This window comes from Sinohyriopsis cumingii, chromosome 12 (genome assembly GCF_028554795.1).
Source record: "Sinohyriopsis cumingii isolate HCF-2022 chromosome 12, ASM2855479v2, whole genome shotgun sequence".
In the NCBI taxonomy this organism is placed as follows: Eukaryota; Metazoa; Mollusca; class Bivalvia; order Unionida; family Unionidae; genus Sinohyriopsis; species Sinohyriopsis cumingii.
In genome coordinates this window covers 107,531,026-107,546,137 of record NC_142972.1, presented here as the reverse complement: position 1 = coordinate 107,546,137, position 15,112 = coordinate 107,531,026, and the positions used below count along the sequence as shown (strand labels likewise).

Below are 15,112 nucleotides of genomic sequence, written 5' to 3'. Positions count from 1 at the left end.
TGATTTATATGCTTTGATACACATATATTGTAGTCTTACCTTTGTCTCTTTATTTGTCCCTATGTACATCCATATATGTGTCCATCTTGTCTTGATCAAGATTTGAGTTTGGGTCAGGTTTATTATGTAGACAATAATACATGAGCAAAGACCTTCACATAAATAAGGAATGGCTACAGTTACCATAGCTATGATTACCATATATGCTTGTGTACAATGTGCATCCACCCGAAGATTATAAAACAAGAGGCACAGCTACTGTTAGCTTGTATGCATGCTTATAATGTCCAGAGCTACTGTTACCATGTAGGCATGCTTACAATGTGCAGAGCTACTGTTACCATGTATTCATGCTTACAATGTGCAGAGCTACTGTTACCATGTATTCATGCTTGCAATGTGCATAGCTACTGTTACCATGTATGCATGCTTACAATGTGCAGAGCTACTGTTACCATGTATGCATGCTTACAATGTGCATAGCTACTGTTACCATGTATGCATGCTTGCAATGTGCATAGCTACTGTTACCATGTATGCATGCTTACAATGTGCATAGCTACTGTTACCATGTATGCATGCTTACAATGTGCATAGCTACTGTTACCATGTATGCATGCTTATAATGTGCATAGCTACTGTTATCATGGATGCATGCTTATAATGTGCAACAAACTAATTTCTAATCAGACTCATACAAAACTCATCAACTTCAATTATAAAACTACAATTGGTACTGACGTATCATTTTTCAACTTTTCATGAATTTTTACCAAACTTAATTAATTTTCATAATTCAGATAAATTTCAACCCTTCAGACTTTTCCATTATTAAGTCTTTCTTAATCATCTACAAAAAAATTAATTGTAAAAGTAAGCAGAAGTTTTGTGAATATGGAACCAGGCCTAGCCCTGTATTCTTCAAATGTTTTGATTAAGGAATTCAAGCTGAAACTCAAAGTTTGCTCATAAGATTGACAAGAATTCAATTTGATTAAAAGTACACCTGATCTTTTTAACTTTGATTCCTGACAGGCTACTGTCCATTATGTATAACACCAGCATCAAACCTAACTTGGGAATTTTAAGCTTGCAACTGACTTTCATGCTCAAGATGTTTTGAGAATGCAGGACCAGGGCCCATGCATTTTGAGAATACAGGACCAGGGCCCATGTGTTTTATGAATACAGGACCTGGGCCCATGCTACTGCATCCAGCTACGATCCTGGACTGGAAATGATAAAACTTCTGATCTAGATCTTGCAATTTTGTGTAAGCCATTTACAAAGAACTTTACATTTGTAACATCATATTTGACTGGCTGAAAATGAAAGAAGATCTGGGTCACAGCTCAACTGGCTGACATAGAAGAATTAATTATATGTCGTTGCCTTTCCTGCATTTTCTACAAAATTTATCAACCAATTGAAAAACAATAATTTACATGCCTTAAACAAAGGTCTTGTTCAATATATTTATTACTGGAAATGTCTGATTTGGTACAAATTTAACAATCCAAGAGCTGAAAGTGTTACATATAAGATATTAACTTTTTCTTCTGTAAGTTGCCTGATTACTAGATTTAATCAGCTACTTCCTGGTCCCGTCTGCAGAGACCAGCCCAAAAAGAAATACAGATGAACTAATCCACATAAAGTGTAAAAGCAGAAACAATGGCAGTTTTGTCATGTCAGTTGGATTTATCCAGCTATATTAATCATGTCTGTAATAAATTAGAAATATTCCTTGGTGAAGGTATTCAACAAGACATTTCATATGGAGTTTATGTTTTATTTAATAGAAAATGTTGCAAAAGTTGAATAATGGCACAGGGACTGATACTTTGTAAGTTGCATTTTTATAGCAGAAGTTATCACAAAGCAAACAATACATATTAATCTACTAGTGAAAAACACTGCTACTACAGCTGTAAAATCATCAGGAATGGAATGGAAATCAATTTTTTATGAGCAATTGTAACAGATGAACAAAAGCATAAAAATGTACTATATTTATTGTTGGTTTTTTTATAGATATAAACTATAATACTTTTTGCTGGGATGGGGGTGGTGTTTGTTAAATAGAATAATTATAATGGCAACATGTATGATGGTGTTAGTATGTAATGTGGTGTTTGCAGAGTGTACAGATTATGATAACAGTATGTAATGTGGTGTTTTCAGAGTGTACACATATCTGAAAACTGTATGTAACATGGTGTTTACAGAGTGCACACAGATTATGATGACAGTATATATTGTGGTGTTTGCAGAGAGTACACAGATTATTATGACAATATTGTGGTGTTTGCAGTGTGCACACAGATTATGATAACAGTATGTAATGTGGTGTTTTCACAGTGTACACAGATTATGACAAAACTATATATTGTGGTGTTTGGAGGGTGCACCCAGATTATGATGACAGTGTGTATTGTGGTGTTTAAGCACAATATTACATACAGTTATCATAATCCGAGTACACTCTGCAAACACCATATTAAGTACTGTTATAATAATGTGTGTACACTCTGTACACACCACATTACATACCAATGTCAGAATCAATGTTCACCCTGCCAACACCATATTACATCTGTCATAATCTGTTTACACACAATATAACAGATTATGATAACAGTACGTAATGTGGTGATTGCAGAGTGTACACAGATTATGATAACAGTATGTAATGTGGTGTTTCCAGTATACACAGATTATGACAGTATGTATTGTGGTGATTGCAGAGTGTACACAGATTATGATAACAGTATGTAATGTAGTGTTTGCAAAGTGTACACAGATTATGATAACAGTATGTACACTGACAAAATTTTTACCATGTTCATGGGCACCAGTAACTTTCACATGCTCATCTGTACATATAAATTATATGCTGATGGAGAGAAAAGGTCTATTCTAAAGAAGAGATAAGGTATATGTTGAAGAAGAAATGTCGTCTATGCTAGAAAAGAGGTATAATGTTGACTAAAGATGAGATAAGATGTTTTTCTAAAGAGATAAGGTGCTGTACTAAATAAAAGATAAGGTGCTAAAGAGATAATGTGTTGTGCTAAAGAAGAGCTAACTTGTTGTGCTAAAGAAGAGATAAAGTGTTGTGCTAAAGAAGAGATATGTTGTGCTAAAGAAGAGAAAACGTGTTGTGCTAAAGAAGAGATAGCATGTTGTGCTAAAGAGAAAAAGTGTTGTGCTAAAGAAGAGATAATGTGTTGTGCTAAAGAAGAGCTAATGTGTTGTGCTAAAGAAGAGATGTCTTGTGCTAAAGAAGAGCTAACGTGTGTGCTAAAGAAGAGATAAGGTGTTGTACTACATAAAAGAGATAAGGTGTACACTAAGAAATAAGGCTTACGCTAAAGAAGAGATCAAATACGCTAAAGAAGAGACACAGTATATCTTAAAGAAGAGATAAGGTATATCTTAAAGGAGAGATAAGGTATATCTTAAAGAAGAGATACGGTATATCTTAAAGAAGAGATAAGGTCTATCTTAAAGAAGAGATAAGGTATATCTTGAAGAAGATATATGGTATATCTTAAAGAAGAGATACGGTATATCCTGAAGAAGAGATAAGGTATATCTTAAAGAAGAGATACAGTATATCTTAAAGAAGAGATACAGTATATCTTAAAGAAGAGATACGGTATATCTTAAAAAAGAGATACGGTATATCTTAAAGAAGAGATAAGGTATATCTTAAAGATGAGATACGGTATATCTTGAAGAAGAGATAAGGTCTACATTAAAGCAGAAATAAGGTCTATGCTAAAGAAAAGTTTTATGCTAAAGAAGAGATACGGTATATCTTAAAGAAGAGATAAGGTCTATAATAAAGAAGAGATACAGTATATCTTAAAGAAGAGATGATAAGGTCTATGCTAAAGAAGAGATACGGTATATCTTAAAGAAGAGATAAGGTCTATGCTAAAGAAGAGATACAGTATATCTTAAAGAAGAGATGATAAGGTCTATGCTAAAGAAGAGATACGGTATATCTTAAAGAAGAGATAAGGTATATCTTAACCCTTTACCTCATACAAGTGTCTTTGGACACCTCTACTCCATTCGCATGGAAGCGCCTTTTGACGCCTCTACAAGATTCGCATGGAAGCGCCTTTTGACGCCTGCTGTAAACATCAGCCATTTTGTAGCGCCACCTTCGGGGAAAACCCCCCCATTAGATACTACATTCATTTCTGCAAATGACAATTACATCAGATCACGTGGTTGCTATTCATGTACTGGTCGATATCTGCTATTTAAAGTAACTGGGTCGTAATCTCCACTCTCCAAAATGGCAGCCGCGTATTTCATTCAGTACGTATAAAGTTTTCACGATTAGAATAACAACCACTAAAGATTCAATAAACTAGGTAAAGTCTCTGATATTGATGTAGGTAGCAATTAGTTTTTATAAATTATCAAATTCAGATGACTTAGTGATGTGGATGCACACGAAAACTTTGTAAATTTCGAGTATCGGAAATGGCAGCTACGGTTGGTCACGCGGCCTCACTGACATGACGGTGAACAAGTTCTCTCTCGATTTTGAAGCACATAAAAAAATTATTCTGTGAAAAATAATTAAACAGCTATAACAATCGTACTTTACTCTTAAATTTTTCCACATATAATATATGTGTACCAAAAATGTAAAATGGTTAAAATTGCTGTTAAACGTAACATACACTACATTGCTTAACAGTTCACAGGCAGGATTTCATTAGTACTTACGAAGTTTTCACAATTAGAATCACAACCACAAAAGATTCAATAACTTAGGTAAAGGCTCTGATATTTATGTAAGCAGCAATTAGTTTTTATTGATTATCAAATTCTGATGACTTAGTGATATAGACGCAGACGAAAAACATGTAAATTTTGAGTATGGGAAATGGCAGCTATGGTTGGTCACGCGGCCACACTGACATGACGGTGAACGAGTTCTCTCTCGATTTTAAAGCACATAAAATATTCTTCCATGAAAAATAATTACACAGCTATAACAATTGGACTTTACTCTTAAATTTTTCCATATATAATAGATGTGTACCTAAAACGTAAAATGGTTAAAACTGCTGTTAAACGTAACACCACTACATTGCTTAACAATTCACAGGCAGGCCTATGAGTATGCGGTTGGCTAGGTAACAGGTGTTCTATTTATAGCATGCTGCACTTTGTCACTATGCTCTATGAGGTAAAGGGTTAAAGAAGAGATAAGGCATATCTTAAAGAAGAGATATGGTATATCTTAAAGAAGAGATACGGTATATCTTAAAGAAGAGATAAGGTATATCTTAAAGAAGAGATATCGTACATATTAAAGAAGAGATAAGGTATATCTTAAAGAAGAGATACGGTATATCTTAAAGAAGAGATAAGGTATATCTTAAAGAAGAGATATGGTATGTCTTGAAGAAGAGATAAGGTATATCTTAAAGAAAAGATACGGTATATCTTAAAGAAGAGATATGGTATATCTTGAAGAAGAGATACGGTATATCTTATAGAGATAAGGTATATCTTAAAGAAGAGATACGGTATATGTTGAAGAAGAGATAAGGTCTACATTAAAGCAGAAATAAGGTCTATGCTAAAGAAAAGATTTATGCTAAAGAAGAGATACGGTATATCTTAAAGAAGAGACAAGGTATATCATAAAGAAGAGATAATGTCTATGCTAAAGAAGAGATAAGGTCTGCATTAAAGAAGACACAAGGTATATCATAAAGAAGAGATAATGTCTATGCTGAAGAAGAGATAAGGTCTACATTAAAGAAGATATAAGGTCTACATTAAGGAAGAGATAAGGTGTATGCTAAAGAGATAGGATATATCATAAAGAAGAGATAAGGTGTTGTTCTAACAAGATAAGGTCTGTGCTAAAGACGAGAATAGGTTTATGCTAAAGAAGAGATAAGGTGTTGTGCTAAAGAGATAAGGTGTATTCCAAGATAAAAGGTTTATGCTAAAGAAGAAATAAAGTCTATGCTAATGAAGAGATAAGGTCTATACTAAAGAATTTGTGTTGTAGCAATGTGCATTATACTAGGTTCCCATGTATTTGCACTATAGAGAGACTCCCTTGTATGTAAAGTACACTTACTTAATAATCATTCACTTTTTAACTTCATTATGTTTTATGTTTCATATGGTGTTTTTACTTTAATATTACTACTTCATTTCAAATAAATTCTTAATACCCTACTTGTGAATTAATAAGCAATTAAAAGAAACATGTGATAATGTTTGCTTGTAATAAAATGAAATTAATTAGCATTCTTGGATAAAAATGTGAAGCAAAGATCATGTTAGGTACTAAATTTCATCTGCATAATTTATAAACCTGACAAAAACCCTTGATCAGTCAACACTGCAAGTCCATGTCAGGATCTATGCTGCTTCAACTCAATGCTGACTGTCCACAACTGGCTTTGATGGTTCCACACATTTGTAGACATTCATTTCCATGACCAAGTAATAGTGTCTGATGGTCCCGCACACACTTGTGGACATTCATTTCCAAGACCAAGTCATGGTGTCTGCTGGTCCCATACACATCTGCAGTTATTCATTTCCAAGACCAAGTCACAGCAATATGTGATATATTTCACAACCAGGACACAGTCCTATTCTGTGGATAGTGTTTGATGCACATTACAATATAAAATATTCATATGTATTTGTTTCCTATGAAATTCATGCAGGAAAATTAAATGGACAAACACATTAATGTGCAATCATTTCCAAACATTCCATGTGACTTTCAATATGATAATTGATGCAATACCCTTGACAGTTTGGTGTTTTTGCTGAGGTTTTGTAATATGACAATCAATATGTTTCTTGACATTTTGGTGATTTTGCTAAGGTTCTGTGACATGACAATTGATATCATTCCCTGGACATTTTGGTGTTTTTGCTGAGATTTTGTAATATATTTGCTTGACATTTTGGTGTTTTTGTTGGTACATTTATCAAGCAATATACTCTACATTATTTTTGGTCCATGTCCAATTTTAAAAAATGATCGTTTTTCTAATCTGACTTTGTGAGACAACAAGATACTGCCAGTAAATGAGAACACTTTAACAATTACAAACCGTTTATTCCAGTACTGAAATAACAAGGGCATTCTTTTGTTCCCATATGATTTGCGATAAAATAACAAAGATATATTATTTTGTTACTATAAAATTTGAGATAGAAAAATGAGATTAAACAAACCATTTCTGTGTATGGACAATTTATGATGCAAATTTAAGTTTGAAAGAGGAGCCATGTTCTTATTCTGTCTTCAAACTTCCAAACGTTTGATTTATGAGTTATAATACTTTGAATGACCAGGAAATTTAACTATTCAATCAATATACATGTTTACACATATTGCAAGCAAGCTGCATTATAATATTATATATTTATTACAATGTCCAATTTGATTAAGGAAATAAAGATTAATACAATATGCATGTGTTCTTTGCAAAATGCATATCATCAAAATAAAACAGCATCAAGATGACTCATTATTTATTATCATTGATTTCTGAGTATCGCATTTTTCTTGCTTTTGCAAAAAGAGCCATTGTTATAGGTACTTTTATTCAAATCATTGTTTTCCCATTAAAATCTACAATTTTTAGTTATTTAATTTCATGGACTAACCTAATACATAAGAACAGTACTATGGTGACGACAAACAGCACCTGCTACAATGGTTGACGCTGCTACCACAAATCAAGCACCTGTCAAGATCAGTCACTTACACTCAACATGACACAGCCAACAACATTAACTTAATCAGTACATGTGCGTCATCAATTCCTTAAAACACTGACAATAAAGCTGCAGTATCAATTACTTTCTCACAACCATGGCGTTAACATACTGGCTTCAAAGTGGTTAGATTCAACTTATTTTGGACTGTGTCATCATCAACACACGTGAGGCAGATACATAAACAGCTGCCCCATGCTCCTTATTTTTCAGCCTGCCTCATTTATAAACCAGTTTTAAACATCACACTTTACAATAAATCAAGACTACTACAAAGAATAAGTCATGGAGACCATCATGGAAATGGAAGATATCATTGGTAAAGATCTGTGTACTGTAGTTGACTTTAAATCCTTATCAATCAAGTCGATTCAAGCTGAATGGATAAAATTGCAGCTCATGCCAACATGTGTTAAAGAATGGACCTAATTATTAATAGCCTGGGAATGCTGGACCTGTTTAATTTAATAATTTAAGGATTATTTACCTGACAAATATTTGTGTGTACTAGCAGACTTGATTGACATGATGATGATTCAGTGGTTCTGTGCAAACATCTGTGAAGTGTGCACAGCTTTGACATTCTGCTGAAATTAGTGTATATACTGTTAAATATATCTATATTGTGTCTTTACTGTTTGGTCCATGATAGTAGATTGAGCTATAAATAGATTGTTTACTAGTTCTACATTTTTTGGGATAATTTCCTATTGGATGATAATCAGGTTGGTTGTGTTGCAAGATAAGTCATGTAGGAATGACTTGTGACTTTGAGTCACAATACAGATGTATGTACGGACAGAGTTGAAGAATTATTCCAATTCCAATGTCCTATTTTCTAATACTGTCCTTGTTTGAATATCAGTCTTCAGATGTATTTATGTTTAGATTTAGTTTGAGAGGAATCATTTATTTAAATTATTTACTGGAATTACAAAGTCCTCACATAAAGGTCTGGACTAAAGCAACATTTCAGGATTATTGTGAGTTCATTTTCAGTTTTGGACAATGTCATTGGGATACATCAAAACTGTTGACACTTCAGCATATTCATATAAAAGCTCATTTGAGACCTGGAATTCATTTGCATCACTCTATTCTTTTGGACTTGTAACAGAATATTTTTAAGATTATTTGGGATTTACTTCACAATACTGTAAGTTTATCAAAAATTTTCATTTTTAACTTAGAGAATTAAATTATTTGTTAAGTTTTGCAAAATATGTTAGTTTTGCTTCTTTCTGTTACTTATTTATGACCATAGACTGAAAGATTTGTAACAATACACTGCCTTTCTTGTTTCATCGGTAATTATGCTTCAAGCAATAATTCAAGCCCATGTTTTTTATAGTCATGTTATTCACTGAGATTAAGAATAAATGAAAAAAAAGAGACATGCTTTCACAAGGACTTTAATTTTTGACAAAAGTTTCACGCAAATGAAGAATCAATTTGAATAAGTATTCAATCTAATTTTCATATACCAGTTTATTATTCTTTCTTTCATTTTCAGTAATACTAGTGTTTATGCTTTTGTTTCACGTTCTTACTTATCAATATAAGGAAGTGAATGCAAATTACACCTATCAGATACAGTACAGATATGTGTCCACTGAAATCATATCAAATGCTTTGAAATTCTTTTTTTAAACAGTTTTTCAAGTTTTTTAACAAGTTTTTTAAAATAAAACACATGTAAAAGCTACCAAAATAAAGAATTGGTTCTATTGTTTTATCAAATAACTATACTGATCTCTACAAAAGAAACACAGTAAGAAAATGGTGTATTCATCACATGTTGTTAATTTCTGCTTGCTCTTTAAATTTGGGCCAACAAAGAAATCCAAGAAAACTGCTGTCCATTAAAAATTAGTCATAGTACAAAAAAGCAGCAATTTAAATTCCTTAAAAGAAAGGGTAATTAAAAAATACAAGATGGTTTAGAGGGTTCTGGTAATTCTGCATTAAACTGGATCAAACGGATGAACTCACCTAAACAATTCACCAAATATTTATAGATTATCATTAAGCAATTACATTTAGTGAGAACATTCTAATGAAAATGCCAAAAATGTGAAACAGCAATGATAAGTAGAATAAAAGCCAAAGGAAGATCTCTTATTGGATAATTAGTCGGCATATCAGGGTCTGCACTGTTCAAGTGTAATAACAAGTACAACACACAGCGTAGACCTAAATCAAACACTGAACAGTGTGCACTGGCAAATGTGAGCCAACAGTGTTTGCCTACAATAACAACAAACAGTAGCCAACAGTATTTGCCTACAATAACAACAAACAGTAGCCAACAGTATTTTCCTACAATAACAACAAACAGTAGCCAACAGTGTTTGCCAACAATAACAACATACAGTAGCCAACAGTTTTTGCCTACAATAATAACAAACAGTAGATTCAGACCTGTCACCAGATGATGGGCAGGCCGAATATATTTTTTTTCTGCAAGGTTCACTCATAAGCTGAACTGCATAACCCGATATTCCAGTGGATGGCACATTTCAAATCCCGTTCCACGTTTTGCACTTGTAGTAATAAGAAGAACAACCAACACCAAGATACGTCACTGTATGGTGGCATGGCAGATCATGATCCACATGCTTCACTTGTATTATAAATGCAGCAAACTGGATAGACTTGGATATATTACTGAATGGGGGGATGACAGTCCACAATGTTCACATATAGTAAGCATAACAAACAGTACAGACCCAGATGTCATTTGCATGATGGGTTCACAGAATCATGCCCCACATTGTTTACCTGCATTAATATGTAGAACAAATTGCATAGAACCAGAGATACCACTCGACTGTGGGACAGCAGATCTGCTGTTATAATTAGTATAACAGACAGGATGGATTTGTGTATGTCACTGAATGGCAGGCTAGTAGATTGGAGTCCATGATGTTCACTGTTACAATTAGTAGAACAAACATCACAGACCTTGATATATCATTGCATGTTGGGTTGGTAGACCATGGCCCACAATGTTCACTTGTATTAATATGCAGAACAAACTGCGTAGAAGAAGAGATATCACTGGACTTTGGGTCAGCAGATCTGAGTCCACACTGTTCCCTGTTATAAGTATAACAAGCAGCACGGACTAAGGTATGTACCTGAATAGCAGGCTGGCAGATCTGGGTCTATGATGTTCATTGTTATAATTAGCATAACTGTGTGAAGTCAAATCTGCTAGTATATTAATGAAGGACAGATCTGACAGATACTTATTAATATTCATTCATTCATCCATATCTCATTATTACTATCCACACAGCACAATTGACGTTACCTTGGAAAAGAGGTCAAGGTCATGGGAGTTGCATCAGTTCCTAAAACTGCCTGGATTTCTTTTCGTCTGGAATGAGATAAGTTCATTTTAAATTATAAATCATACAAAATCATTTGTCTTCATATTCCACAACACCTCATGATGTTAAAAGTGACTTCATTTAATACACATGTAAAAACACTTCATGGTGACTTCATATTACACAGGTGTAATAACGCCAGAGGGCATCTTCATATTACACTGGTGAAATAACAAACGAAGGTGTTACAAGTGACTCATATTACACAGGTATAATAACACTGCATGGTGTTGCTAGTGACTTCATATTATGTAGGTAATAACAGCATTTTCTGGCGTTACTATTGACTTTATATAACACATGTAATAAACCTCATACTGATTTAATATTATGCAGGTGTAATAACACCTCATGGCATTACCAGTAACTTTCGAGAGTATAGGTAATAATTATACCACTTCATGGTGTTACTAGTGACCTTAAATAACGTGCAAAAATACAGTACATAAGGTAATTACTTCTACATGATTACTCATATGGTAATTACTTCTACAGGCTTATACATATGGTAATTCCTTCTACAGGATTATACATATGGTAATTACTTCTACGGGATTATACATATGGTAATTACTATAAGCTTATTCTTGAAGCAAATTATGTCAAGCAAGTGCTTCAAGTAACAGTAACTGACCTCTGCCTCATATTGGACTCGACCAGGTTGAAATGTGCCATCGTGCCACCATACGGCTTTCCTGGTGTCCCCTCCACCATGTACGCAGCATACTCCGGGTGCCATGTGGTCAACTGATCCCTGAAATCGACAATTATTTGGATAGCAGATGTACAAAAATGGTACTAACAGCTGCCTTGCTTGGCACTCAGCATTAAGAGGTTAGTGTTAGGACTGGTCGACCTGGTGTCAGAATAATGTGACTGGGTGGAACATCATGCTACATGTCTGCGGCATGATGCCCCAGTGCTGTACATCACTATAAACTATCACACTGCAGACATCATAGCAATATGACTGAAAAGTTGTTAAAACTACGTTAAAAATCCAAATCACACACATGCACACATTTTCTCTTGGCACATGCTGCAAGCACTATATCAACACTATATTGGGACTGATCACTAAATTCTCTGAGGTGTATCTGGGATAATTCCTGAGAAAAAAACAACTTTCCGTGAAAATGATGTTCTTGCAATGAATTGTAGAAAACAATGTGGTAAATGCATTATACTAGTTAAAAAAAGAAAAATTTTGAGGTAAAAGAAAATTAAATATACCGGTTTTAAAGAAAAACATCAGCCCCAACATCTGAATTAAAAATTTAAAAAATGGTCTGTCCCAGACATAACTAATATGTTTAAACATTCAAGCTAGTGTGACCATGGCATGAACGACACTCTATCAGTGCAACATAATACAAAAAGGTCATTTTCTATGCTTTGAAAAATTCAGCAAGATGTTCTGGTAAGTGCCCCAATGAACTATTGACAGTACATGTACTAAAGACTGCATCTGACAGGGAGTGTATTCCACCATCTAATAAATGTTAAAGACAGAAACTTGGTGTGTGCATGCATGTGTGTTATGATGATGTATGACTGGAGTGCACCAACTATTTTCTGTTTTAAATTTTATCAAATTCTCAAAGAAAATAATTTATTTCATTCTATTTTAATTTATTTTAAAGTCTAAATTTTCACTCATTATGTTACATAAGTTAATCCTCAATAGTGCAATCTCACAATTATGATCCTTTGGGATCTCAAAAACAATTTTTGAATCTTAGAAGTCCACCATCACTGTCAGGGAGATTGGCAGGTATGTACATGTAACTCCCCTTTAACATGCCCCCCATCACTGTCAGGGAGGTTGGCAGGTATGTACTTGTAACTCCCCTTTAACATGCCCCCCCATCACTGTCAAGGAGGTTGGCAGGTATGTACATGTAACTTCCCTTTAACATGCCCCCCCCCCAATCACTGTCAGGGAGATTGGCAGGTATGTACATGTAACTTCCCTTTAACATGCCCCCCATCACTGTCAGGGAGGTTGGCAGGTATGTACATGTAACTTCCCTTTAACATGCCCCCCCATCACTGTCAGGGAGATTGGCAGGTATGTACATGTAACTCCCCTTTAACATGTCCCCCAACACTGTCTGAGAGGTTGGCAGACATGTAAAACCAGTTTCAGGGAGGTTAACAGGCACAAGACACCTCCAAACATGTCCCCCAACAGTGAGAGGTTGGCAGGAATGTAACATCCCTTTAACATGTCTCCAACATCATTTAGGAGGTTGGCAGGTATGCAACACTCCTTTAGCATGTTTAATATAGTTAGCACAAAGGTAATATACCAACAAAATTTCCTGAATTACTATTCAGCCATCAAGGAGTTATTTTAACAGAAGAGTTGATGGAATGACTAATGTTGGATACCATGTCCCTTATGCATTTTAAAGGAATTTAAAGTTAATTATTTTCAATATTTATGTAAATTTTTGATGGGTTCTCTTTGTCAAGATTCTTTTGTAGGCAGAGTTTCCCTTTACGCAAATTTGTGCGTCAGGGAGGCACACTTGAGAAAATTGACACACACATTTTGTTACCGTGCGTTTTTTTACGCAAAGGATTTTCATAATATGATCAGGATTTATTTAATACCCAATGCATTGGATGATGGATGGCATGGTATATACTTTGCGTATAGGCATTGACTGGTTCCCCGCTTTGTTTGCTCCCTGCCTTGCGCTCCTCTATTCGTATAGCAAAGTGCAATGCAGGGAACATATAAAACAATGAACCAGACTAGCATGGGCAATGTTATGACGGAGTAGCTTCCCCTAATCTCGCGAGCTTCTCGCGATTTCCATCGAGCTCAGCAAGCTGTTCTAGATATTTAACATCAAGGCTTGTTCACTAGAAAGTGATCGCTAGATTAAAACGTCATGCACTAAAAAGCATTAGCGAAGAAAGTGAAAGAAGCAGAACACAAAAGAGTAACTGTGGATCTAACTTTAATGAAAAATGGAGAAAATTATTCCCTTGACTGGAATGTTCATTATGATTACCGGTGTGACTTCTGATCGCATGATTGCAAAGACTGCAAAAGTGAACAATCCTTTCGTCACAGGATTTTAGAATTTTTAAAAATAGGCCCTTGTTCACCATAAGATATCTGGAGAACACATTATAACCTAAGACATTATTTCACAAATCAGTAAACTTGCAGAGACAAATGCATTATTTGGATTACAAAGTCAGCGGGTCATTGCAGATTTTGTTGGTTTTTAACTTTTACTGCAATAAAACAAAGATCTTAAAGTTCAAGTGTAACTTATTAGAAACAAGATGAATCAGTATCCTCCGTGATATTTGGATAAATGTGTTCTAGGACGAAGTACAATGAAGCCTATGATAGTACACATTTTATGAAAGGCAGTAAATTAACTCCCATTTGGTTAAAAAGATTTATTTGGCTTTTTGTATTGGCTTATATGTAATGTGTTGGGCTATAATATTGCTGAGGAGACTGTTAAATGTACTACTTTAAAAGAAAAATGAACTAATAAAATTATTCTTTGAATGGACAATGCATTTGTTTGTTAATTATGCATGTTGGTGTATTTGTATGTTTAGAGAAAGAGAGAGAGAGAGAGTGTTGTGCAAGTTGCAATATCCTATTTCAAGCTGAAAAAAAAACGAGTCGTATGAAAATTTGTCAGTATATTTTTGACCCCCACATTTTTTATTTGATCCCCAGTTTTGACACCTAGGGTGTTTTGTACCCTCAATTTTACACCCCTGGGGGATACACTGTTTGTAGGTGTTGACAATGAATAAGTAGTTAGGCATAGGTGTCAAAAGAACTTTTAAAGGTAATTTTACCTTGCTCCATGTAAACAAACCAAGTGTATCAAGGTAAACACACCTTGTAAAAATACCTTATGTACTCAGGTAAATTTGAC

The 15,112-nt window shown here is 34.4% G+C and overlaps 1 protein-coding gene across 2 annotated transcripts in view; it reads right to left on the bottom strand.

Annotated features, from left to right (window-relative positions):
• The window catches only part of LOC149787213 (glutamate--cysteine ligase catalytic subunit-like), a 76,726-nt gene that overhangs the window by 44,441 nt on the left and 17,173 nt on the right, over positions 1 to 15,112 (bottom strand). For both annotated transcript variants that reach the window (XR_016425128.1, XM_089977711.1), the window contains exons 3-4: positions 11,824 to 11,943; positions 11,111 to 11,176 (exon numbers count right to left, since the gene is read on the bottom strand). Coding sequence is in view for 1 of the 2 variants with exons in the window: in XM_089977711.1 (XP_089833837.1) it covers positions 11,111 to 11,176; positions 11,824 to 11,943 (186 nt within the window). In the remaining variant the exon portion in view is untranslated. The remainder of the gene's footprint in view (positions 1 to 11,110; positions 11,177 to 11,823; positions 11,944 to 15,112) is intronic.